General features: G+C 38.1%; 1 protein-coding gene across 4 annotated transcripts in view; it reads left to right on the top strand.

The window, feature by feature from the left end:
- APC (APC regulator of WNT signaling pathway) overlaps positions 1 to 27,650 on the top strand; it is a 93,896-nt gene that overhangs the window by 5,596 nt on the left and 60,650 nt on the right. For 2 of the 4 annotated variants that reach the window (XM_058044329.1, XM_058044327.1), the window contains exons 1-2: positions 16,359 to 16,417; positions 26,607 to 26,759. The exons of 1 other annotated variant lie outside the window; for it this stretch is intronic. In XM_058044329.1, the coding sequence (XP_057900312.1) occupies positions 26,625 to 26,759 (135 nt within the window). In that variant the 5' untranslated portion in view covers positions 16,359 to 16,417; positions 26,607 to 26,624. Of the gene's footprint in view, positions 1 to 16,358; positions 16,418 to 26,606; positions 26,760 to 27,650 lie in introns of those variants that run through there. One more of the 4 variants, XM_058044328.1, reaches the window with a different exon arrangement.

Below are 27,650 nucleotides of genomic sequence, written 5' to 3'. Positions count from 1 at the left end.
TGCCCTGTGGGAGAAGAGGGGAGCTGGTCAAGAGGAGCGGAAGATGAGGCAGCGTGTGGCCAGGGGGCCAAGAAGGCCAAGGGCATGGTGGCCTGTGCCAGCAGCAGTGGGGCAGCAGGAGCAGGGCAGTGAGCGTGGCCTGTGCTGGGCAGCGCTGCGGCCACAGCTGGAGTGCTCTGTGCAGCTGTGGGCCCTGGGGAGCAGAGAGGCATGGAGGGGCTGCAGCGTGTGTAGAGGAGGGAATGGAGCTGGGGAAGGGGCTGGAGCAGGAGTCAAATGAGGAGCAGTTGAGGGGGCTGTGGGTGTGTAGCCTGGAGAAAAGGAGGCTTAATGGTAACTGTATTGCTCATTACAACTGCCTGAGAGGAAGTTGTAGTGAGGACATTGTTTCAGCCTGGTAACAAATGATAGGACAAGAGGAAACAGCTTACACCAGGGGAAGCTTAGGTTTGATATTAAGGAAAATTTCTTCACCAAAAGGGTCGTCAAGCATTGGAGGAGGCTGCCAGGGGAAGTTATGGAATATCACGAAGTGGTAGAAGAAGTTATCATTTCCAAGTCCCTGGAGGTACTTAAAAGATGTGTAGTTGATGCACTTAGGGACAAGGTTTAGTGAGTGATGTCTTGGCAGTGTTATTGGTGTTCATGATCTTCAGGGTCTTTTCCAACCTAAATGATTCTTTAATCCTAAAAAAATGGCAAATGAATGCCTGAGTAAGCATGTCAGGATAGAACTTTTTGCTGAAGTGGATTCCTGCTCCTCATTTTGGTTTGTCTTCTAACATCTAAATTGTTTGGTTTTGGGGTTTGTGATTTTAGTGTATATTGTTTTGTAACTGTTCTTGGGAATATGGAAAGGTAAGAGAATAAGAAATTTCTTATTTCTATAACCATACTGGTTATAGAAATAAGAAATGACGTTCCAGCATAGAGGTGAAAATTAGAAGTACTGTAACATTAAATGTATCCATATAATTTCAGTGGATATTACCCATCAGTGTCTTGCAAGACTTTTTTGTGCAGAAGCTATGTGAATATCTTCGGTCACAGACTTCATGTTCAGATATATATAGAATGGATCTGTACACAAGCAGTATTCCATGTTGCTGCTTGTGTTATGCTTGGAGAAACAGAGTAAACTTCAAAATGATAGAAGCAAAGTGTTACTACATCAAAATTATTATAAGGAATTTGTCCAGTCTACTTCTTATATGTCATGTGGCTTTGTGTTGGAATAATTCAATGGAAATTCCAGTGTGTTACTAGAAATGAAGAAACACAGCATGTAGTGTACAGAGATCTTTGTTGTGATAAGTGTTTCTTGCTTTTGGGTTTTATAGTTAATAGGTTTTTTATAAGTTGTTTTGTAATAAATTTGTATCCTTCTCAGTTGGGATAGAGTTGCAGACTCTTTCTTCTCTACAATTCATTACACAAGTCGTTATAAAGATCATTTTCCTGCTTGCTGTAGGTAGTTGTTTCTCGGTGTGCCTAGAAAGTTCTTGCTTGAAACTGATCTCTGTTCTCAGAAATTATTAATTTGCCAAGTAGTGGAGTTTGATGAAACTAATACTGTTTTTCATGCGACTCCTTGGTTTCTCTTAATTACAACTTACAGCTACAAAAACACTAGTGCTGCAGAGAAAGGGAAAATTGAGGTGAGTTTATAGCTAGATCTCCATTTCAGTGTTTTTATTTGCAGGGAGGAGAAGGGGAAGGTTTAGTTATTGCTGGCAGCAGAGACCTGAAGATCAAGCTTACACAGTCTGTTAAAAAGCAGTCATATATGCTATTACAAGAGGACCTCCTATCAAAATCACTTTTTGCACAGGTATGCGGGCTCTTTGTCATGCAAGAGGATAATATTTTTTTCACAGATAGCGTGTACAAATTTCTAAAATACTGAACATACATTTTAGGAAGTCTTGCTGCACAGTTAACATTAATTAACCTTTGGCTATGTTTTGAAGCATATGCAGGATGGGATGGAAAGGAAATCTACCATGTTGATACCTACTTTGAGACATTGGAATTTAGTGGCTTGGAGAGTACACTGGTTTAGTTTGTAATTTTTTTAGAAGTGTTCTTTGTTTCAGACTTGTTATTGAAATAGACTCTCCAACCAGTTTGTTAGGTTAGGATGTCAACATTACTCAGTTTGCTGAGTGTATGGGGATAGCTCCACCCAACATCCACATCTGCTGTCAGAACTTTTCACTACACATTGTAGCAAAGAAATTAATGTTCATCGTCTATAAATAGGGTAATTATCTTCATTAATTAGTGTTCTGTCTTCCATCGGTTATTGTTTTCTTGCTTCTCATCCTAATTAGCCCACCTTTTCACTTGCTTTATTATCTTTATTCCAGAAAGAGAGAGTATTTCAATACAATTGCTGAATTTTCTTTTTTACTTTCTTGTTTTAGAGTTTTGCAAAATATCCTCGTGGTCCATAAATTCTGTTTTCCTTGTGTCCACTTTCAGCAGTAGATCTCTCTCCCAGGCTTTGTTAACATCCTTCTAGGACTGAGATCACTGAAGCTTATCCAGGTTAATTGGAATTGGTTTAGAAGAGTTACAGTAATTTTCTCAAACTCTGTTCCCACAACAGCAGGCTATGACAAATCTTGCTAAATTCTGGCTACAGTGACAGATGACAGAGCAGAAATTTACACTACTTATAATTAATTAAAACAATACATTAGAAAAGTTAATTAAAACAATTAATTAGAAAAGTTATTGGGAAAGTTATATCATTAACTAAGCACATATGGTACAAAACTAAGCATTAGTCTTGGATAGGGATCAAACATTATTTTGTGAAGGTTATAAGAATTTTCCAACATTTTCCTGCACTGCTACATAGACTCTTTTTTAAAAAGAACTATAACTTTGTATGGAAACAAATAGAGTAACAGGACTGTCATGTAATTGACTAGCTATAGGGAAAGCGTTTTGTGGGCCTGTGGTATAAGAATTTGAGCAGATATGTTCATGTTCTACAAGAAGCAGTCATGTTGCTTATCCATCATAGATAGTCATGGTTTCTTCTACTATTGTGATGTAACAACCACTTTTATTTTCATTTTCTTTCTGTTGGAAACATTGAAGCATTCTGTTGTCGCTGGTAATCGAAATACTTAAAATGCTTCTTTATAAAAAAAAAAAGTGGAGTAAAATGTGCCTAATTTCTGATGTAGTTTACTATTGCAGTAATTTCCTTGCCTGCTTGAACCATCTGTAAAGAAGTTGTTGGGTAATGCAGCATTTTTTGAGTGCAGTGGTGTTGATCATCATTTCAGTCATCAACAGTTACTTCCATTGCTTTTGTAAGTCTGACATCCTTTGGAACAGGCTAAACTATGAAAGAGGACATTCATTTTGGAAATGGAGTTAAGTAGTTTTATCAGACAACCTCTTAGTTTTATTAAGTTGTATTTGTGTGTACAGTGTCTGAATAAAAATACTGAGTTCCTCAGCTGTTCCTCTTGGACACCGGTCATAGTAGTGCTGTCTTTGTAGTTCTAAATTCAGATGCAAGTCTTGCAAATAACTTCCACTTTGTCTCAAGTCGCTGACATCTTAGTGTCATACTGCTGCTGTCCATCTTGGTTAGTGCTGCTCAGATTTCATGTGTCTTTTCCATGGTTACTTGTTTCCAAAACACCATCCTCATATTTGATGTGTTTTGAAAATACACATTGAAAGTACTTTTTTCTGTGTTGCAAAGTCTTTTGGCAATCATATTGATCTGGATGGTTGGTCATGTTGGTCTTTACTATTCAAAAAAGTGTAAGCTTGTTCTCAGGACCAGAAATTTGGTATGCCTTCCTTTGTTAGCTTTTTCATGCAATTAAGTGGTGAGTTCTAGTGCCCAACACTTTGAAACATTGTCAGAAGTCTACTTATTGTCATTTAAGGGTCCAAGTGGGTGACCTTTGCGCTGCTCCTGCCTATTTAGTACAAAATACTTTTCCTGTAGCTGATGTAGTTCCTGGTTTGAAATTTTGGTATTCTGTAGCAACTTGCAGTGAAAATGCTGGCCGTCTTACCATTTTGCTGTTTATTTAAAGCTTCAAGTACATAAGTGGAGACTTCATTTTCATGACAAAGGGAAATCATTCTGAAAGAAAAGTTTGTACTTTCTGGCCTGCGCCAGCGCTCTTCCAGCACCCCTAATGCTTGCCCAAAGGAAAGAGTGTCTCTTATCCTCATGTTTAGAGATTCTTTGAGTGAAAAATTCCAATTTTTGATGGGCAAAGCATAGATCATAAAGGGCTAAGTAGCTGTGCTGCTTCTACTACAGTAGAAGCAATAGCAGACCAAAGTCATCTTGAACTCCTCAATACTTTTTTTTTGGTGGGGGGGGCGAGGGGAAGTGTTTTTTGTTGTGTCTTTTAGAATTCAGCTATGTTGTGGAGGGAGAGATACAGGTATTTGAGTTAGACATTCTACAAAGAAAATGCTGTATATGCCTTGAATAATGGGATTTCTGGAGTTAAATGCCTGCCTCTTCTCACTGAGATTGTTTGCAAAGCCTGTATTTTTTGCTTATAAAGATCTACATTTAAGATCCCTATCCTTTCTAAGCTGTTTCCCAAGAATTTGCAATCCAAGGGCTCAAGTAAAGTCTCCTTGATTACTCTGTATTAGTCATGAAAGACTTGGATGTGGAATGAAGTTTGGGTAAAATTGTTGGCTATCAGCAGGTGGTGTACAACAAAAATAACTGCTGTGTAGCACCTGCTGTACACCAGGATCTAGACTAATTAAAAATAAAAAGCTGATTATGTTACAATTTACTTACTTTTGTCATCAAAAATGCATTTGTCAGCCGTTTTGGAGTAAATGCTTCAGTGCCAGTAACCCTGATGCTGCAATTGTCACGTGACATTGCTGAGGAGATAGTGTCAGCAGGTAGTGCTGAAATACCTGAGATTTCAAGGTTAGCAAATCCAATATATGATCATATATCCTTCCACACAGTTACTTTTAAACGTAAAGTTAAACGGATTTTTAAAAATAATTTTTTAGTATACTAAAAATTTTGTTTACAGACTTTATAAATACCAAAATTAAAAACAACTGAATACTTCCCAATTTCTTTATATACCTGTTTCTTTAATCATTCTTGATTACTCTTGATTACATTCTTGGTACCAGTTTTCCTTCTCCTCTGTATTTTAGCAGAAGTACTGTATTAGGGTTTTGTTCCATGGTATTCAAATTGTTCAACTGCAAGCATTTCATTGTATAGGACTCTAATTTTAGCCCATTGTAGTGAAGCAGTGACTCTATTTCCACAAAAGCAAGGAAAAAAACCTTACTGAATGCATGGAAATGATTTCTAGTATTTGCTCCAGCATTTTTCTACTTCTTGTTTTATTATTTTAGTGAAAACTGCAGGTCTAACTTAGAAATACAAGGTGAAGAAGGGCACTGTGATTTTTCTTTCTTTCCAGATATAGCTTATTTTTTTATATGTATTGTTATATATGTTAATGACTTTTTACAAATCTGATGTACTGAACATGTCTTAGGGCAGAAATGACAACATAGAATAATGATACTTAATTCACATGTATAAGTGTATAAACATGTTCAAAATGAGCTCTAGAAAGGTTTAAGAGTAGGGCATAGCTTGGAATCAATTAAACAGTTTTAATTAAGTCAATCTTTTTGCTTTTTTTTTTTCCTTTTTTTCACTTGATTGTCTCTTACATTTCGTACAGGGTACCAAGAAGCATAAAGTATGCCCGAGTACCAATTCATATACATATATGGTACATGATTATATTTTTGTCCTATAACATCTTTGTTAATCTAACATGTATACACTGTAAATCTATATCCTTGCATTCAGTTAGATTCATTCCACTGTTGTGTTAATGCATGCCAGTGCAATCAAGTAGCCAGAGTAATATGAGGCTTCTTTTTAGTTAATATAAGACTAATGGGATGTTTGAATTGGCATGGAATTAGGTCTCTGACAAAAGCTTTAGATGCCAGTCGAAGTGATGGCTTGCTAATTAAATGTCTAAATGTCATTAAGACCTTGAGAACTAGGCTTGATTCATAAAGCTTTTTCCAAAAAAATGTTTCAAGTGCTGGAAGCTGAAAAGAATTAATTGAATGGAGAAAGAGAACTTGTCTTCCTCTAAAACCAGTGGATTTGTGTATTGCTTTGTTTTCTATGAAAGAGTAGTTGTCCATACATGACTGTCTTTATACTGTTCCAAATCACTCTCTCAATTTTACTTGTGAGCAAGATGCCCAGGTCTTTTTTTTTTCCACAAGTGAAATAGTGCCCAGAATGATGTAAACCTACTGAAGAATCCATGTGGCAGTCTGGTATGCATGCAGCAAGGAAGACTTGAAACTAGTTGTAGTGACAAAGCCTGGTTGTAATTCACTGTTGTCTAATTTAGAAAACAGTGATTTTCTAAATCTCAGGTTTAGAATATTTTAACTTGTTCAGAAAATATTGGAAGATGTGTCTATCTTCAAGGTACCCGTGCTGCTGTGGCTGTTTTATTTTTGCCCTCTGCCAGTGTATTAACACTTGTCTTAAAGTCGACTGCTCTGAATATGGGTGGCTTTGGAAGGTACTTATCTGTTACTTAGCCAGTTCTGACTAGTGAGTAGAAGTGATGGAGTTTTTTAGAATGCCAAGTAATTGTCAGTGTGGGCGGTTTGCGACCTGGTTCACTGTTTGAACAACTGTCTGTTTTATTCAATCTGTGTTCCTTTTAAGTTTACATCCATGTACCATTTCTGAACATGGATGGATAGTACTTTTCATCATTCTTGCCTCTGTTAAGAATTTTTTAAGTTCTAAATATGATTATATTGCTTGTGTTTTCTAGAAGCCAGAACTGCTTTATGTTATGGAAACCTCAAATCCTTAAAAAGACACTGGTTTTGTGCTAAAGCAATTCTGCTGTTCAAAGCCCGCGGTGCAGAACATTACCAGGCCCTTGGACTGGGCAATAAGGTTGTCATGAGCCTCACTACCAGCACTTTGGCAGCATTTGCTCCTTGGGGGAAGGAGGTGAAAAAACCAGTAAATAGAAGAGCACCAGGAAAAGTGTCAGCTAGGTGTAGACTAGAAGGCCCCTGCTCTTATAGCTCACTCACTGAAGTCATGCTGTGACTCCAGCCTTTCCTGGAAGTGCTCGGACATTGTGGAGTCACAGGTGCTGTCCCACCCTTCTGTGTGGTGGGTGCACATCTGGGCACACAGAGCCAGTTCCGGTCAAGTCACTCATCCAGGTGACTTTAGTCACACCTGTGTGTGATAATGTGAGGAATGAATGCCACGACATGAATGTTGAACAAAATTCCCAGTGTCAGTCACAAGATGGGCAAAAAAAAAAAAAAAAATCAAGTAAAGCAGAAAAATAAAGCAGTGAGACTGGAAAACAGGTCATTCATAGTCTTGAATAAGAAAATTTCAATTACTGCCTATTGTGTTTCTGGAGAACGACTTTGGTTTTCTGTTTGAGTGACAGAAGGGATTTTGTCAATGGCATGGAATCTCTCCTATTGTTTCTTCCTTGTTAGAACAAGTATTACCTACTGTGAAGATTTCTGCCTTTCTCTTGCCACCTGGGGTAATTAGCTTACAAAATTAACTCCTTCAGTGTCGTGGGAAATACTTAAAATTCTTGAGCTCTCACTTTACCTTAATTTTCAGGCATTAAGTTTCCCTGCAAGACTACTTTGTTTGGATTTTTTATTTGTGTAGAAAGAATGTATTATGTTTGTTTGCCAGAGTTTTCTTGAGATTGCTCAGTTTACTTGAGTTTGCAAGGTAAACTTTAAACTTGAATAGTTTGAATTTTATCATTAAAATGTTACAAATTACTTCTAGCAAGGGATTCTGTACTTGATTAGAAATATATACATTTATAAAGAATCATAGATCTGTGAAATTCAAATCCATGCTGAGAAGGACTGTTTGTGTCAAATGTGACTAAGAGCTGGTGTTCTAACTGACTTGCACTGGAGATTTTTGAAAATACAGTCTTTTCATTTAAGATTGAAGTATTTATGTTATGTATTAGGAGGAAGAGGAGTCCTCTAGTACACTTAGTGATGGAGAGCTTTTATAGGTATTGTTGTGATTAATTAAAATTTTTCCTTCTCATATTTTTAGGGATTGAAATCTAAGATGCAAAGTACACCAGCTATGTTAGTTTTAAATTGTTACATTTTAATCTGTTTCTGCAGGTCACAACATTATATACTTTAATCATGCGTTTCTGTTATGGGTTCTAAGATTTAGTGCATCCAATTGAAGTATTTTGGTTGAGTTGCTGGTGACCTTGAATTCAAACTGGGAAGAGAAACTGGAACTGAAATATGTATTCTATCTAGATCGAAAAATTTCTCCCTTCTCAGTTTTTGACAGACTTAAATGTGTTTTTTCAGCTCTTTTGCTCTACTGATGCTTTATTTGTTCTGAGCATGGATATCAGTCCTTTTCTTCAACTGCTTTTTCCCAGTACTATACTGAAGTAACTTGGTTAGTGATAAATTTTCAGTAGTAGCTGTCTCAGATGGTGATTTTGTTACTTTGGAGATGCATGGTGATTTCTAAGATGATGAATGGCCCAAAGAAAGAGCAGTTTTGTGTGACTCCTAAAAATGTGGATCACAGAGCACTGTTGCTACATGTGTAGAGCTTGGTACTGGAAGCAGCTTGTCTGGAAATACAATGAATATTTCAAATTTGTATTCCTTTTCTACTCCACAGATAGATCAATTTAAAAAAAGTATTCATGCTGCTTGAATACTAGGCAGAGCAGCTTATGCTTGAATTTTTACCCCCTGTTGGCTATTCAGTAAGCTGGACTTTCATTTTTAGGAGAATATATCATAAGATATTACAGATTTCTTAGACTTTTATTAAAACACTTCCCTCTCCAATCAAAAGAAAAAAAGTATCTTCCCCCTCGCTAGTGTTACTGAAATTAAGATTTAGAGATGTCATTCATTCAAAACCCCAACGAAAGAATGTAACTCCTAGCACCCACACCAGCAACACATATTTTGAATTGAGGTTGTGTATTTTTAACTTTCAATAAACTGACTAAACAGTGTGCCAAATGAGGAGAGAAAAAAATTAGTATGCCACCATTGCCTAGAGGATTGTGTAACAGCAATTCCCTAAGGGAGTGAGACCCAAATCATCCAATGACACATTTTTATGATGAATAAATAAGCTGAAGTGAGTAAAAATGCTTCCAAAGCAAGAGCTAACCCAAAAATATGACATGAATCATTATTTGCAGTGATTGATATGGCAGTGCACAGAAAAACTGCATGTTGGCCAGGTGTCTTGGAGGGTTGTGCTACCTGAGAGTGCAAGTCCATTCTTGTCCTGGTTTTCAGCTGAGATAGAGTTAATTTTCTTCTTTCTGCAGGAGTGCTGCCTCCCACAGCAGCTGATCTCTGCATTTACTGAAATCAATTAATGGAGAAGTTCCGTATTGGTCCCAAGAAACGAGCTGGGGGATTTTCTTTGTTAACCTTACCAAGCAATCAGCTCGATCTCGATGGTGTGAGACTTGATTATAATTGTTCCAAGACCTTATGAGTATATGCACACTGCAAGGAATTAAATTCTGTATTAATTGAATCATGAACTTTCATGTATTTCGGACCTGCAGTGGGTTCCAGCACTGTTCAGTGTGATCCTTACATTAGAAGCTGTAAAGCAGTAAAAATTGGTAGTTTTTGAAATACCTTGTCTCAACTTGTGGCCTTAATTCCTACTGAACTTCTGTGATTTGATTAACTGCAGTAATGTTGAGAAATTAATTTCCAGTTTGTCTGATCTGTGCTGATGGATCTTTTTAAACTTGTGACACTTGAAAATATTTTCAGTAAACAGTGATAAAAAACAGCCTACCTTTTTCTAAACCAGCTAAGTTGTACTCCTTAAACCATACAGCATAAATCTTCCTTGACAAGCCATTTTTATTTGTGGTCTTTCTTCAAACTCCCTAGTAATTACTTTTATGTACTGAAATGTGGAATTTTTTTATATATCTGAGTATGATGTATGTGTCCTCAGATTCCTTGCCAGCACTTTATCTTGTAAATGATAGTTTTTCTAGATTGATTTGATACAGTTGTCCTGTTGTAGCTAAGAGCCTCTAAGGCTTGAGCCTTAATTTTAAGTGTTCAAAAGATTATAATTATGGTGAAAGAACTCACAGCCATGACTTAGCAAGATCTTTGTGTTTCTAGATCTTGTCAGAGCCTTTCTTAATGCAGTGGGTTTTAAAATACTTGTGTCTAGCTGGAACTTTTTAAATCTTAGCAGACTTGGAGAATGGTCATGGTTAACGTACATTTTTTGGAAAAGGTCATTGCTTACAGGATTCCACAAAAATTTACTTTTCCTCCTTTTCAATACCATTGGCAAAAAATGTGTTGATGACCTTTAACTAAATAGATGACCTTCAGCTAACTGATTTATTACCACTAAAATGTCAGAATGCTTACAAGAAATCAGCTCTTGCATTAAGAACATCTGGTTCAAACCAAACAAAGGGAGGACTGAAAAAGATTGTGAAGAAAAAAGTGAATATTCTACTGATAGAGCTTCCATTTGTCAGAGTAGTGTAGAATTCTGGGATGCTCCTGGTCACTATAAAGCTTACATAACCATGTAGCATCCATCTTTTAGCAGGGTCCTCTGTCAACTGCAGTGTAACAAGAAACTGAATCTAACCATCCATTTGCCCATGCAGCCATCCATGTGTCATGTGAGTACTGCGACTTCTTATGGTTAATGCTGAGTATGAAGAAGCAGCAAAATAGGGGTTTATCTTGCAATCCAGGCCACTGCAAGTAAGTGTTCCAAGTGTGCACTCAGAGCAGATCTGCCATCAGACAGATCCAGAGTCTGAAGCTTCCCAAGAAACATGAGAAAATATACTGGTTTTTATCTTTCTTTAAACATATTTTTCTAGTCTATGGCCCCAGTGGAGAAAAGATAAAAAGTATGTATTATTGAAAAACGACCTCTGGGAATAATCTTCCATCTGAAAAATAATCACCAGAGTATCCCTGAGGTATGCCGACCAGGGGCTTTTATATTAAGATGTTCAGCCTTCAGTACTATTAACAGACTACTGAAACAGAATTACAGATGGGCTAAAAGGTGCAATTACAAGTTTTCAGACTGGCCAGATAAGAAGTTATAATGTGTGTGTTGGCACATACCAACACAGCCTGGTCAGTGGGCTAAGCTACGCTTGAAAGTCAGCTCTTTATCTGGTCACTGTGAACTCACTTTCTGCAGATTACAGACAAAGATTCCTAGCTCACATCTCTAAAATCAGCTTCCAAATTTCTTCAAAGGTTGAGCCACTTAGTGGATTGCATAAGCACCATCCATGAAGCAAGAAGTGAAAATTACAATATGCAGATACAGTAAACTACCTAACAAGCCTGAAAGAACTACAGCAGAGGAAATGAAGTGATATAATGCCAGGACAGTGTGATGTTCTTAATTAGTGGAGGAGGAAATCATAGGTAATGTGACACAAAGTTTTGTCAGGTGATGTTTATTATATAGCTGAGATAGAAGAGTGGGTGGTGAAATACAGTGGATTAATGGTTTTCTAAACAAACTCTTCATTATTGCTTTACTGTTTTTAGAAAATGTGACTAATATTGCAGCCTGGGCTATGGCTCCACACTAGGGCTAACAGATGTGAGAAAGGAAGCAGTATTTCTCCTTGGGTTTTTTTTGTTTTTTTTTTTTTTTCTAATTTAGAGCAAGAAAGTTTCATGCAGATGGAAAAACTTAGTGAGAGGGAAGAAAACATGAGTGGGAGATGCCCCAGAGAGCAGACTACTTCTGGACAAAAGTTAGGAATTGGCAAACAGTAGAGAGCATTAAATAGTAAAGGATTTAAAGAGCAAGTAATGTATTTCTGTACCTCTGACTTAGTTATGAAATAGCTAAACAGCATGCATTTTCTGCTTTTCTCATTTAGCTTATGGTGCACATCTGTGGTGTAATCAATTGACCCCACAGACAAGGAAAGATAGACCTTGTCATTGCTTGTGGAAAAATCTTCTGAAGTTCAGGAACTGGTAGCACAGCTTCCTGGGGGAAAAAAAAAAAAAAAAACAATGTGTAATTTAGTACATTAGTACAGTAAAAAATCTGTTCTCAGTACAGAAAATTCCTGGTTTTGCAGGACTACTGCATATGTTCTGGATGATGCATTGGGAACAATGACAGTTATTTTCTTCATTCTTTATTCATGTGCATGAGAAAGGCAGTCCTTTAGGTTCTTGATCCTCAGGAAAACTTCTGATGACCTTTCTAGCGCCCATAGTTGGAAGTTCCTGTAGTTGGGAAAATAATATGCAATATATATGAGAGAATTTTGATGGAGAAAGCAGGGTTACAGCTCTTAATGGCCAAAACAGTGATACTAATGCCAATGGGAGCAAGTTATGAGTTTTCTCAAGTGAATATATACAAACTTTCACTGTTCCTGGTCCCGTGGTAAGGACGGGCCTCAGAGGAAACTTGGTCTTTGTGTGGTAGTGAGAGACATGAATGTACCTTCACTAAAGTAATAAAATAAGAAATAAAGAGAATGTTCGGCTTAATTGATTTTTTTCTTCCCCATGTAAACTTGAAAGACACAAGACAACCTTTGGTTACAGCAGCTGTTAAATTTGTCATCAAGTCCTGTGTTGAGACAAAAACTTTGGTCTGCGTAAAACAGATGTGAAATGTCTTCAGTTTATTTTGTTAATGAAATCTATGAAGTACAATCTTTCTAAAAAGTGCAGTGTAATACAAGTCAATGCCTAAATCTTGCACTAGAAAATTCTGAAGGCAAGGTCTCAGCAGCACTATTGTTTTACGTTTGCAGGCAATGCCAGAATAGTTCTTGGCACGAGAGGGAGAATTTAGTTCATTACCCAACCACTCCCTGCCCAGGGTTTCTGAGGTAGGTAGTTCTGTGCATGTTCAATGACTAATAATGAAATATCAATCACTTTAAATATATTAAGTAGTGAAAAGCTTCTACAGTGAAGAGTATTGCTGCAGAGGGTGAGGCTGCAAAGGTTGAGAGAATTATGATTTATGAGCCAGCTATCTAAAACCAGAAAACCTCATGCAATTTCTGTTTTAGTAGTTGTGATTTTATGTGGCAAATAGATACTTTGGGGAATGTACTTTATGTTTTTAAAAATTTAGACCTTAACCTACTCAGAGATTCTAATTAGCATTATTTAGTAGGGGTTGTAACAGTTAATGACAATTTCATTTGGTTGCAAAATGTGTTTTTATATATGCAATGGGAAACACCATAGAGGTTGTGTCCAAAATTGCCTAAAAAATACTGCTGATTCCATTTCTGAGCCCAAATTCCCATCTTACTGTTTGAGAATGCTGGGCTGAGTAGGCTGCAGGGATCTTGTCCAAAATCATAGAAGTAATTTGAAACTGAACAGGTATCTTTAGATACTAAAATTTTTTGTCCTTTGAATTTGATAGCTTACATGGATTCATGCAGAGATTTGAGTCTACTGATAGATTTAAAAGGGTGGGTTTATGTAATATCTTGCAGGTGTTGCTAAGTCTGTCTTGTTAATGGTTTCTTTCAAGGAATTAAAAAGTCATCTTGTTCCATCTGCCAGATAGAAAATAACTAGCCAAAAATAAACTTAGTCTAAAGACTTTTTCCTGTAAAATTCCTTTCTTTTTTCCTGAGAGCCTGACCTTTTTTTTTTCTCAAACAGTGTTTTGTTGGTATCAGTTTTATTAAGAAAATCCAGCACTGCACATAGAAAGCACTTTTTGAGGGAATATATTCACCTGTATAGCAGTGGTTTGACACCACTGAAAGATGCAATATGGGAAGGGTCAAAGCATGCTGTTTATTAAACTGAATTTGACTTTATACTGGATATTGCTGCAGAGACAAGTACATGTGACACAGACACAGACCATAAGCTGCCATGTTTATGAAATCATAACAGAATGGGCATTACAATGAGGGAGGAAGGGAAGGCTTTTTCCTTCCCACTCAGCTGTCATCTTGGCAGAAAGCATTAAAGAATTTGTGTTTCTGCTTGTTCTGCGAATAAATGTAGGACTTCAGGCTACAGAATAGTGAATTTGCTCAGGTTGTGACTCACAGACTCAAAAAGTATTAACGAGTACCAGGAGTAGCAAACATCTTTTTATATAGTGGGAACTACAGTTAGTTTTTCAGAGCTGCAGAAAATGCACTATGGTGTGCATAAATAAATACATTATGTAGCCTTCCATCTTTAGTACACCTGATTTGGGTTCTAGAAAATTACTTCCCAAAGCATAGTTTTTCACTTTTAAGTATGGAATTTAGTTTTAAAGTACCTAGTATTTCAGTTTCTTTGGTTCTCTGGTGTAATCTTTGCACACATCGTCATTCCAGGCTGTGTGGCACTTGCCACTTTGAACACTTGCCACTCTTCAGGTTTAAAACTATTACTGGAGTATCCTGATTTGTTATTAAGATACAACTCCTATTGCAACAATTTGCTAACTGATAACGAAGGTGTTGAGTGGTGTCTGTATTTATTTGAATGTATGCTTATACTAACATAAAGAATTTTAGGATGGAGAGAGCTTTACAATAACAATTGAGGGCATTTTGGTTTCTTTTCTGGGGGGTGGAACAGTGGTGTATATCACTAAGATATCAAGTAAGAAGGCTTTAGGTCAAATGACTAGCTAGGTTCTAAAATTCGAACTGTTAGGAGTACTGTGACAATTTGTTGCAGTAGGATAGGATTAACTTTGTTGCTGTGAAGTGGAATCAAGTGGATCATAAACCACCATAAACCATAGGATATCAATGATTACTGTAATTAATAGAAGCTTTATAGCAAAAAATCATAAAGCCTGGAACACTCTTAACTAATGGCCCACTCAACTTTGGCTTAAAGTATTTTACCATAACAGCTGCAGTGGCAGTACCTCTGCAGTTAGCCTGAGTGGTGAAGTTATAGAGAATTTTGTGCAAAAGTATCCTGTATATAGCAGATGACGTCACACATCTTAATCGTGAAAGGGTTTGAGGTTATCTGGTAAAGGGCATCTTTTTTGAGTGTGGATTGTTGCCTTCTCTGATTGGAAAAAGGAGGTAGGAGGAAACAGCTGAAATGAAATTAGTAGCATTTAAGTAGTGTGTGGTGCAATTGCTCACATGCGTGCACAGGCCTGCAGTGCCTTTAGTTTAATCTCATCCCAGCCACGAGGTCCTACATGTTTGCTTGTCTCATGCAAATCAAAAAGATTATTATAAGCCAAATGAAGGATTATAAGAAGGCATATCAGGACATATGGTTTTAATGACTTACCTATCCTTATATCCCCTTGTATAAGCATATAATGCCATAATTTATGTAACAGACCACAGGGAGGGGCATTGTTTGCTCTGGATGGGGAACCACTGCACCTTTTCAGATGTCTTCTATCATGCCCTATTTTGTTGAAATCATTCTAGGGGATTTTAAAGGTTTAATACTGTGCTGTTTCAGCAAAGCTGACTTTGATATAAAAGTTTTTTTTAAAGATTCCTATAGTACTTGCTATATAGATATTTGTTTTTTAAAATGAAAAACACAGCTGAAATATGGCTTAATTTCTGCTGTCTCTTGGATTTCAGTAGTGTGCTTCTGTGAGGTTTTAAGTCATCCTTATGACCACATTGTTACATCCTTACCCTTGGAGAGAGATAACTTCTGAAAGGAGATTATAAAATAGTTTCATAAATTGATTTCTTTCATAAATTCATTTGTCTTTTAGATTTTTTTTTTAACTGGTACTTATTGTTCTGATTTAACATCGCTTAAATGTTAAATATATTTAATTTGTTATTAAGCTACCAAGTAGCAGTTACAACTTCATATCTGAAAAGCACATGGAAACAATGTTTTACTGAACCGCAGAGAAATCTGAGATGCCCTTGAAGGACACGCTTCCTGCTGCCTTTTTAATAAGCAATGTCTCAATTTATTTCTGGGTGAGCTGCGCCTGCTTTAATGGTACTACACGCAGAACCTCTTTTCATTTCTCCATGAGAGTTGTTAAATGTTGTGTTTCGGCGGGCGGGTTGAGAGGCAGCGGTGCCGCCCGGGCGGGTTCGCGCGGCGCGGGTTCGGTATCCGGGCGCTCGGGTAGCGCCGGGGGCGCGCCCGAGGCCGCGCGCGAAGCTCCGCCCGGAGCGGGGCGGGGCGAGGGCGGCCGCGCGCGCCATTGGCTGCGCCGCACGTGACCCGCGGGGCCGCGCTGTGCGCGCGGCGCTGGCACAGCCGGTGGCGCGGGCGGGGCCGGGCGCGGGCGCTGGCGCGGGGATGGAGGCGCGGCGGCCGCGGCCATGGGGTGAGTGCGGCGGCGGCGGCGGCGGCTTCCCGCGCGGGCGAGGCTCACCGCGCCCGGGACGGGCAGGGGTAGGGGGGAGGAAGCTGTTTCGCGGGTTAAAAAAAAAAAAAAGCAGCGCCCCTCCCCACGAAAACCAAAGAGAAAAACAAAAAAACCGGGGTTGCGCGAAAGGGCTTTCGCGCGGTGGGGAGGGGAGCCGCGGGGACGGGCGGGCGCGGCGAGGCGCCGCCGCGGGCGGGACCGAGCGCAGTGCGCCGCGCCGGCCGGAGGCACAAAGCCCTGCGCAACCCCTGCGCGGGCTCCGGGGCCGGGAGGAGGAGGGGGAGCGGCGGCGGGCAGGGGTCTCGGTGCGGGCAGAGCCGTGGAGGTGCTCCTCGCGGGGCGGCGAGGCGCTGCCTGCGGGTGGCACCGGCCCGGCTTTGTTAGGGACGGGCGGCGGCGGCGCCTCCGCTGCCGCAGCGCGGGGGACGCGCGGGTGGGCGGCCGGCGGGAGCGCTCGGGGGGCAGCGCTGCGCCCTCAGCGCGCCCTGGGATCCGCTGACTTCTCACAGATTGATTTAACATCACAAAGAGGTGCTTGGGTCCGCGACTTAACCTGAATACTGTGGGAAATCTTAATAAATTATTTATGAAGCAGTGGGTCCTTTCTTCCCCTTTGTCAGATACGCAGCTTTTATGCTAGTAATTAGGTCATTGCTAGCAGAGCGCTCCTTGCTTTTGCAAAAATGTGTGGCGATTTTTGGAGGACACATATGTCATTTCATCCTGTTCGGGTTTCTTGTCAAGATACGGTATTCTTTCTATCGACTCACATGGAGGACCTTGTCTGTGGGCTGTTAGGGACATTTTTCGTTTGATTGGCTTTTCTTCAGAGGACCAGTAGGGCCCGATTTTGACTTGATTTGGAGAGGCATACCCTGAAAAATGCCTTTTAAAAGCGTACCAAGAAACACACAGCTTCTTAGTGTGCAGAGAAGTATTTTCAGTAAATTTCAGTGCATATGTGAATAGCACGATATAGATTTCCGTTTTTAAGTACTTCTTCCACCCTTTGCTGTTTTTTCTGTTGAAAATGCTTCTTAATTTTTTTCCTTAGTGTCTTTTTATCATTTGGTTAATTTTTTCTGTTATCTAATACAGGTAATAGATTTATAAGAATTTTGTCAAGATTATAGTTCTTTGAAAATATACATAAGCATGTATACTGAAAGACATTTTCTGGAACCAGACTCTTCTGTATTTTTAAGGACACTTGAAGTAACTATATAAAGCTCATCTCCTCAGTTCTCTTAAATACAGTGATGAGCAAAAAAGGTTTGATAACAAAAAGCATCAGTTTAAATACCTGCTTTTTACATCCCCTCAAAACATTTTCTATACATACACCATTATTTTTAGAATCATGAATCTCCTGTTTTATCAGTTACTGAGGCTTTGGATAATATTACATCTTAAAACATCACTTGAAAACTTACTGTTTGGAATAACTGGTTTCAAGAGGTAAATAGGTGACAGTAGATGTTTCTGCTTTGGCATTCTTTACAATTGCTTAAATGTTAAAAGAAAAGAAGATGCAGAGGTGTTTTCGCCACTTTTTTCTTAAAAGGAAAGAGAGTGACGTAAGCACAGTGATTATGGTGATTGTTATGGTGATGCTTCTTCCTGTACTTTTTTTACTCTTAAATAGTATCATTCTATGTAACCACTGATGTAGTTCTGCAAGTCACATTCTTAAAATGATAACTTGACTAAAAATGATTTTTCAATATAATACTTTAATTTACTTATGGGCGCAAACTTTACTAAACGTCATCCGTGAAGTACAAAATACTTGGTTATGATAAATATTCTGCTACATTTTGTCACACTTTGCCATTGTTATATCAGCATGGAATGATACAGCCAGCACAAGGTAGAAATGCGCATGGCTATAATTGGTTCCCTTGATCTCTAAATTCTTCTGTTGGATTCCAGTATGCATCTTGATTTAGTGGGTAAAACATTATGTTGATGACATTTGGTAAATTCTTTTATTATCACTGTGGCAAAATCCTGTTTAAAATAGGCCGTACTACTAATGGTGTGCTGGGATGGTAAGTTATTGTCAGCAAAGATCTAGTTTCCACTCATCGTTTTCCAAAATTCACACAGCACCCGTGTGATCAAGTACTGATACATTTTTTGCAAAACAAATTGTCTTCTTGTCTTTAAAAGTCCTGAAGGGAACCTTGAAGATGACCCTGATAGCGCGCCCCAGATGGAGAAATATTTATTATAAATTATTTTTATAACTTAGAATAGAATTTTTATAGTATGTACAATGGTTTTAATTATAACTGATTTATTTCATGTTAGTTGTTTTGAGTTTGTTTTCTGGTAAAATAGGAAAAGAAATACCTGTCTCAGACTTTTTAATGGTTTAAACTTTCTAGAATTGAATCCTTAAAGATTACGAGAAATATGAAAGTAAACAAGGGCAAGTCATGTGCAGTGAGGACATACTCAATTAGTCATGAATTACAAAGATGATCATCTTGAAGGATGAGTGTTCAGGCTTATGAATCATTCCTGATCCAATGTAAGTTATGATTCAAATGATGTCTGGAGTTGTTTGTGTTCAATATTACTATATGCAAATCATGGTTCGAATTTTCACAGTCGTATTCTAAATACAGCATGACTAACCAGCTAAGGAACTTCCCAACCCCGAATTATAAAGGAAGAAGTGGCAATTTTCTTGACAGTGTAAAGAAGTTGAACTTGACAGTTCATAGCCTGAAACACATGACTTCTTGATTTTCCTTTTTGTATTAATAAGGATGGTTTTTTCATTGTTAGCATTCTTTAGTGGCATTCCAAGCAATAAATTACTTTTGTTTTTCACACAAACACACACTTGACCTTTATCATACTTGACGTGTAATGAGGCACACAAGAGTTCAGACCATGGTATTCTCATTTCTTCTCCTCATGGTCTTTTATGGAATGCTGAGAACATGGATCACTTATCACTTTTGGTAAAAATGAACAGATGATGCTTCTGTTCATGGTTGGTGAGTACAGGCCAAGTATTGAATTTACTGAAGCATCCCAAGATATAATGATGGATTGAAAGCTCTTGCCAAGTTATGAATTAATTTCTGGAAGAGTTAAACACTAAAACACAGTCTTTACCCAATTACCACACAAAAGGATTTAGGAAGGTTGGGTATATTAACATTTATTTTAGTCTGCTGTCCACAAAAATATCATGCACTTCATGCAGAAGTGCATAAAAAAACTAAAAAGAAAATCTTCTTCATGCAACTGAAGTATAGAGAAAATTGTGTGGTCCTCTTTTAAAGGGACTAATGCTTTCACAAGTTGTGTTAGGAAAACTAATAACAGTAATGGCTCTTCATCTGGCCTTTGCCTTTTGGTTGAAAACCCTTTGCCATGGTTGAAAACCCCAGGAATCCACAGTAAGCATAATCTTCAGATTGTAATTTGTTATCAATTTTTTTCAATGTCATCCTTTTCAAATGTATTAAAAAGAGTAGTGTTATATAACTTGCAATTAATTTTCTGTTATCAACGCCCTTGTTGCTGAAAGAAACTGGATGAAGAGCAGTTTTCTGTGATGATTGCTTTTTATACTCCTTCTTCCATCTCTAATCACCTAAGTGTGCTAAAGCAGAGTGAATGAGAACATGAACAGAACATCTGCTGCTCCACTCATGGGTGGTTCTCATTCTGGGCTGAGTATTTTCTTAGTTGTCTCTGACCACATTCAAAGCCACTGACAGACAGCTCATTATATTTGTGTGCCCGCATTGCCCAGTTGAAGAGAACCCTAACAAAATGGCTTCCCTTTCAGCTGCTCCTGACTCAAATTTGGGGGATTGTTCTTAAATTCAGATGGGGATAGGAGGATCAAATATGCTGGCAACAAAAGGCCATTTTAGTGAAGGACGGACTTAGCACCAGATGGAAATAACATAGTTTCTCAGTGTGATGCTGGAGAAGGCAGAAATATTTTTTCTGCCATTTGGAGGGAGTCAGGATAATGGGCTTTTATGATTTGAGTCCAATGGAGTATTTTTCAGTGAGTAGGGAAGGAGAGAATTAGACAATGCCAGTGAAAGATAAACATTTTTAGATTGGCAAACCTTGAAACCTTGCCCATACTGAAATGGATTAGACAATCCCTGACGCAGTCATACTCATTTTTGATAAGTTCTTGAACACAGCACTTGGAGTGCTGATATTTTGCCAGAGCCGAAAACCTGAAGGCAAGCTTTAAAAAAAAAAAAAATTGAAAATTCAATACAGTATTCAGTCAACAGAGAAATTGAACTAATGCAAATTGGCGTGGCTTGATATGTTCAAAATAAGAACAGCAAAAGCCCCCCACACTTCTTTCTTATGACTGTATAGATAAGGAAGCTGCATGAAAATGGTCCACTTGAGGAACTTAGCTGGGAACAGCTGTGCTGGATTTTTTGCCCCTGTCTGTCAGCCTTGCCCCTCTTTTGGAAATAGCTCTGCAACAGCTGCTGAAGCATCATGGCTAATGACCGAGCACAGTAAGCTTAAACTGACACCTATTTCAGATTACCTTGGCAGTCGAGCAGTAATCTGCAGTGGTTTAGCAGCTGCCACTTGAGCAGCTGAGCTCTTCCCTGGGTGGGAACCGTGAGGAGATGGGTGGAGCGGACAGCTGGGAAGGCACCAGCACAGCCCTCCCTGCCACTAGCCACAGCCACTGCTTCTCAGAACCCCTAGGCCTAGTGCTTTAAAATAATCTGTTTTTAAAGGGGGTTTAGAGTAACTAATTGGAAAAATGTCATGACAGTGTCAGTCTCTCCTCCCTGAATTCAGTGTAGTGTGCCCTTGGAGAAACAATTCCCCATTAGACACATTCCTATAAATTAATGACAAAAATTGATAGAATGGTTAAGAAAAACAAGCATGAGATCCCGGGCTCTGGATTGAAGAGTTGCATAGAATTTGTGGATGCAGAAAGAAATCTGAGCTGATGGTCCTTTCCAGCCTTACTAAATTATATTTTCGATAGTCATCAAGTTTGGACTAGAAAAATATTTAAATGTAGATACAAAAAAAATTTCAGAATTTGGATACAAAGATCAAAAAGATCAAAGATATAAACATGTAGATGCATTGTATCTATGTTTAAAGTTGAATTTGTTACATTAAGATAAGCAACATTGTGAAAAATGTGACTTACAGAGTTTAGGAGTAAATCTGCTTGCTGGTGGTAGTAGTGTGATGGTAATCTTGATAGATTTTATGCATAAAAGCAATAATAGGACTCTGAAATATTTTAATAAGGAGATTTAATATATGACAAATTGTTGGGGTTCTTAAGTGGAACCTCTTCAGGGCCTATTGAGTATATACGCTTGCTGAATTCAAAGAAGGTGGCTCTGATCAAGTTAGAAATTCTAAGTTTTCAGGGAACATTACATTTTTCCTATCACTTGGGATTTGAGATCAAAATGATTACATGTAAATTCCTGTCTGGGCAGTGGCTACTCATGCAGTTTTCTTAATACAGGAAAATGCATATCTAAATCTTAACAGTATGTTTGCATAAATTTAGGCTTCTCATTAATTTTGATTTTAATGCGTAAAAGAGTTCTATCCAGCTTGAAATTCCTTTTTGATATGTATATTCATGTGAAATGCTGATTCAGTAAAGCGTGAAATTTCTTGTCACAATTTCCTCTTACTCTGATAGGAGATGGAGAAGAAGTTTCTTAATTATGAGAAATATGGGTCAGGGAAGTAGCACAGCTAGATTTTTTTGGGTGTCTCTGACGTGAGGCTATTGAATTTTAAACTTTCTGCATTCTGAGAGAGTTATTTCTCAGAGTAAATCTAGAGAACTCAGGATCTATTCTTGCCTTTGATGCCTACTTTGTGAAGAAACAATGCAGTTAAGAGTGTGAAAGGGAGCTTGATTTGAAGCATAGTACTGAATTTCACAAAGGAGGGTTTTGTGTTGCATTTGTGATGCATTTTCCCTTGGGTTGGCTGAAATGTGGAATGGATTCTGGAGGTGAGAGTTCTTCCCTTCTCCTCCATTCTCCCTCATTATAATGGTTTCCTACGGGGGGGAAAGAAAAGATGTTTTATTCTTGAACCAGCTGATTCAACACTAGTGGTGTTGAGCATGTTTGCGTGTGCAGTGGTGGAGCTTCAGACTAGTGGGCCATGTCTAAGGTAGTCCTTGTTTTTCCATGGGCAGGATAATTCTGCTCCAAATGAAGAGTGATGTGGCTGGGAAGCCTGTCTGGCCAAGAGGGTCCAGAGTTTAACTCTTTCCTCATGGCTAGTAATTTAATCACTGAGAAACTTCAAAAAGGGGATGAAATGGTACAGTCAGTTTCTATTTATGCTGGAGGTTCCGTGTTTAGAAAACCTATAATATATAATTTATAAATTATTTTTAATTTATAGTTATTTTTTACTCAGAGCATAAATCCTAGGATCATTTTGGGACCTGAATTCTGATCTCATGTGTCAAGTTTGAGGCAGCTGGTAAAAATGTATTTTCAGAAGAGAGGCAGATTTTAATTTTGAGGGGTTTATCTCATACATGGACCAGCTTACGTGTAATGGAGCCCTGTGATTTCACTCTACAAATCACGTGCCTGAGAGATCACACAGTGTTCAGCATCAGAAAGCCTAAGCTGCTTTGTGGTCATACATTACCTTTGTCAGTTTCACCAGTTTTAAAATTAAATAACAGTGTCTTGTGTGAAATACTTTGGCATTGTATTATTTCAGAAGAAGAAGCAAATATCTTGGAGATATCAAAAATAAGTACAGCATTTGTCTTTGTGGAAGTTTAGGATTGGATTTCTCAAGCCATGAAGTCTGGCTCCTTGTGTAGTATGCTTGGCAGGGATCCCACTGAACTACAAGTTCTAATTAATGTTGCCAGCCTAGGTTGATAAATGACCAATTTACACCCATTTGTTCTATGTCGGTATTGTGTTTTAACATAAATGTTGTTCTCCCTCTTCAGTGTTTTCTGCTCCCTAATAACAAAGTATGGCTGTGTCATTCCAGCCTTTGATGTGCTGAGGCAGCCAAGGTTTGCTTAGCTAATCTCTTCTAAGATACTCTGTCATCCCCTGATCACTTCAGATCTTTCTCTGCATCCACTTAAATTCACTTTTCTTACCCACCTCTTTGTAAAATTATTTGCTCTAAATCTGGGAATCGTGTTTGCTCTCCTTGTGCCAGTCTCATTGGCAGCACATAGTGCCCTGCAGGCTGGCTGCTGAGAGGCTTCACTGCTCTAGGTTGAGATTCCTTTGTCAGTGACCCTGTGTTGCTATGCTCTGCAATTCCACACTGTTTCTACTGCTTTATTTCTCAGTTCATCAAATTCATTGTGTATGATGTGGAGCCCTCTGACCTTGTGCAACCTTGTGAATTTATGGGAGCAAGTTTTGATGCTACTTCTTGTGCCAAAGTCAATCGCAAAACATTTTAAAATGCCTGTCACAGTCTGGTTTTGGGGGAACTTTTCTGACAGCCTGCTTCCAGCCCAATAATTTGGCTCTCAGAACTGCCATGTCCTCTTGATGTCTTTAAACTGCTCCTTACCTATGTACAGTTTTTCTGTTCATCTCTGTTGCAACTGTGGTTACAGTGTCCCTTCCTTTGGGCATTTATTTAGCAGGGGGGAAAAATTGTTTCAGGGTGCCTGAGCTGTGGTAGTTAGCTAACATTTTTTTAAATTTGAAAACCCACAGAGCCTGACATTTGAATAAATCAGGAAGTAACTCCTAGTCTGAGGTAGGGTACTGTCTCTTAGTGAAGTCCTGCTTTCATGTTACAGGAATAAAGGAAGCTTAGGAACTAAGAAGGGTGGAAAGCCAAACCTCATCTCTCCTTCAGGATCCTTACTCATTTAGCAAAAATATGCATAGGTTTGTTATGCATATAAACTACCAGAGCTATGCAATTTATGTGTTTCTGTTGTAGTCCTCCCCTCATCCATTTTTCTCCATTTAATGTATTGTGTGTGTACATCTTGTTAATGGGGCTGACTGTTCTAAATTTCAAATCTGTAAGTAAGAATTCCTAAAAATGGACTGGAAATGGAAAAACTGGATACTTACTTGTTATTACCTGTCTTTTCATACTAGTAATGAATTATAGCAATAGGAGAAAAATACACTTTATCTAGAAACAAAGTGCATGTCCTGTGTGGCATAGGGCAGCTTCTGTAAATCACATGTAGATGAATAAATGTGATATATTTTACTGATATACTTCAGTAAAAACATTCTATCAATATTACAATATAGTGCTAATTTGTAACAAATAATGAGAAAAAGTTTCCATTCTTCTTCCCTTCTGTCTGCCTTTCCTTGGGCTTGTGCATGTGGTGTGTTCTGAAATGTGAACTATAGCTATTAATTTTCTTAATAATAATGGAAATTGTTACTTAATAGATAAAGGCATAAATTAAATAGAAACAGTCTGTCCTTACTGGTTTTTTGGTGTTTGTGTGTTTGTTTTGTTTTTGCTACAATTCTCCTTGACAAGACTCAACCTTTTAGGTGAAACAGCCTGGTGCCAAAATCCCAGAATTCACATTGTAGAGTAGTTATTTCAGATTGCCTATTGCCTTTATTTCTCAAAAAGGAGGTCTTCAGTAAAGCATGATCAAATTTTGAAAAATAAATTCTACAGATTCTTTTTATTCATGGAAGTCACAATTTCATAAGTGGCAGGTGTCTTCTTTTTTCTTTGATGGTGGCAGGTGCTTGGAGAGGAAATAAACCAGTCATATCAACTGCACTACAGCTTTTGTTACTGTTCCTTGCTTCTCTCCTTTACATTTCGTTCAGTTTAAATTTAGAAAGGTTAAACAGAATTTTCAAAATTTGTACTGAGGAACTAAAATGTTTTTGAATAATTTTACCTTATTTTTGGTCGACTGGGTAATTCAATTGAGTTTCATCGGGAATCGGAAACATGATTTACAAGGGGTTACACAAGCAGGTTAAAGTAAATGCTAAATAATAGCTTTTAATTGTTTTGTCTTTTCCAAAGTATATATACTGCAATAATGATGAAAGAGAATGTTGCCCTGTGAGGGGATGTTTTTGGTTTTGTTTTGTTTTTTTTTTCCCCTGAGTTACAGGCCACATACTTAAAAAAAAGTCTGCAATGACATTGGAAGGGTAACTTGTCTTATGTGAAGTGCTAGGCTCCCTTTTTTTCTCTGTAATGGCTGATTAATAAGAACCTGATAGCACTAATTCTGAAGAGCTTCAAACATTCATTAGCCATGTTTTAGTTAACTTAAGTTGTTAGATTAACAACTCTGCTGGCTTTTGGTTTGGAAAGTGGGGAACAGTTTGTAGCTCATAATGGAAATTTAAGTAGTTGTTACTTTCTCCTATATAATGGCTAAGCATTTGTGCTGGTGTTCTGGGACTGTGTTACAGTTTTTCTGAAAACAGTATGGGATGCCTTGATATCAAGAGTAGCCTTTCATCTTAAAATTAAATGGTGCAGTATGACAACTTTGTGTGGAAGAAATTTGTTTTAATCTTGTGCCTTGAGGGATATTTTTACAAAATATCTACATATTTACTACATTTGATGATGTGGAGTTTTTTCAATTAAAAATTCCCCAATATTTGCTGGTTTCCTTTCGTATAGCGTCTCCCTCAGAGTGTGTGCTATTCCTAGGAACATTGAACATCTGTGACTACCGTTTGTTTCCTAAAATAAGTGGGCAGCCAGCATCTTTTAGATATGTGTGAAGATGCTTGTTATCTACCCAAAAATTACTATATATGGTCTATTATCTGCAGTTCTCCATGTTGAAACTGAAGTGCCAGTAGTAAAGATGCTTTTGTGTGATGCAGTGATTTTCTTTCATGTATTCTAGATTCCCCTAATATCTGATGCAATTGACAATGAACTTTTTTCATTTGCTTAATCATGCACACCAAATGGAAGCCCACAGAAAAAAAAGTCTTGATCTGGCACTAGTTATAGTCATTAACACTTTGGTGCAATGGATTTAAATTAAATGTTTAGAAAGACATGTGGTAAATGGGAGAGAGAGATGATTTTGTGGTTAGATACATTCAGGAAGAGAAGGTTTTTTTCCAAAATGCCTAAATTTAATATTTTCTCTTACTTTTTTAAGGGCTGAGGGTAGCCCAGGATGGCTGCAGCTTCATATGATCAATTGTTAAAGCAAGTTGAGGCATTAAAGATGGAGAACTCCAACCTTCGGCAAGAGCTAGAGGATAACTCAAATCACCTCACAAAATTGGAAACCGAGGCATCCACTATGAAGGTATTGCAAGCTCTATGCCTGTGTGTGGGGTTTCTGTCACTGCCCGTTGTGTCATTGACAGGGAATCACTCAGAGAGTTTTGTGTACTTTTAGATTCCTATGGAAGTCCTTTTCCAGGCTGTGGAAAGGAAAAGCTATCAAAGCTACATTTCCTTATTATTATTTTTTAATTTCAAAGTTGTTTTCTAGAAACAGCTCCCAGCATGCTCTGATAAGCACTACCATTTTAGCACAGCTGTGCTTCCCAGCAGGAAGTCCAGAGTGCTGACCAAGGTTGACAAAGCAAGTATTGTTTGGCTCTTGAAAATGTGGGAAACACTGGAGGTGTTCAGTGTTTTCAGGTAATTTTAAAAATTTGGGGGTTTACTATAATTACAATATTTAATGCCTTAACAGGAGAAGTTTCTTTAACATAAACCACAAGTTCTCCAATCTTTCCCAAAGCCTAAATTAATACTTTAAAAATTCACCCAGATGACTTCCTGCTGGTGTTTTTTGGCTGAGTGTAGGCCTTCAAAGCTACCCATCCAAAAGCAAACACTACGCTCAAGTGGAATTTAGATGGATTTCGATCAGTAGGAAGATACACTGTCAGCTGCATCTATGTGATCCATGATAGTGAACAAGGCAGAATTTTGCAAGCCTTAGAGCTGCATTAATGCAGTACTCTTCCTAAGATGACAAATCCTGCTGCTAGGAGCAAAACCAGTCTGCTTTTGATACCTCAGGTAGAAGGGCTCAGAAATTGTTGATATTTCTCTGTATACTCCTGTATAGGATAGGCATATTCCAAGTATTAAACTTAAATTAACTTTTTTCTCCATTTCCTTGCTTGCCGATCTTCTTATGACAGACTTACTGTTCCTTTACAAGCAATGTTTAATTTTTAAA

Source organism: Melospiza georgiana, chromosome Z (genome assembly GCF_028018845.1).
Source record: "Melospiza georgiana isolate bMelGeo1 chromosome Z, bMelGeo1.pri, whole genome shotgun sequence".
In the NCBI taxonomy this organism is placed as follows: domain Eukaryota; kingdom Metazoa; phylum Chordata; class Aves; order Passeriformes; family Passerellidae; genus Melospiza; species Melospiza georgiana.
The sequence above is the reverse complement of the archived record's forward strand: the minus strand, read 5'-3'. Positions and strand labels throughout refer to the sequence as shown.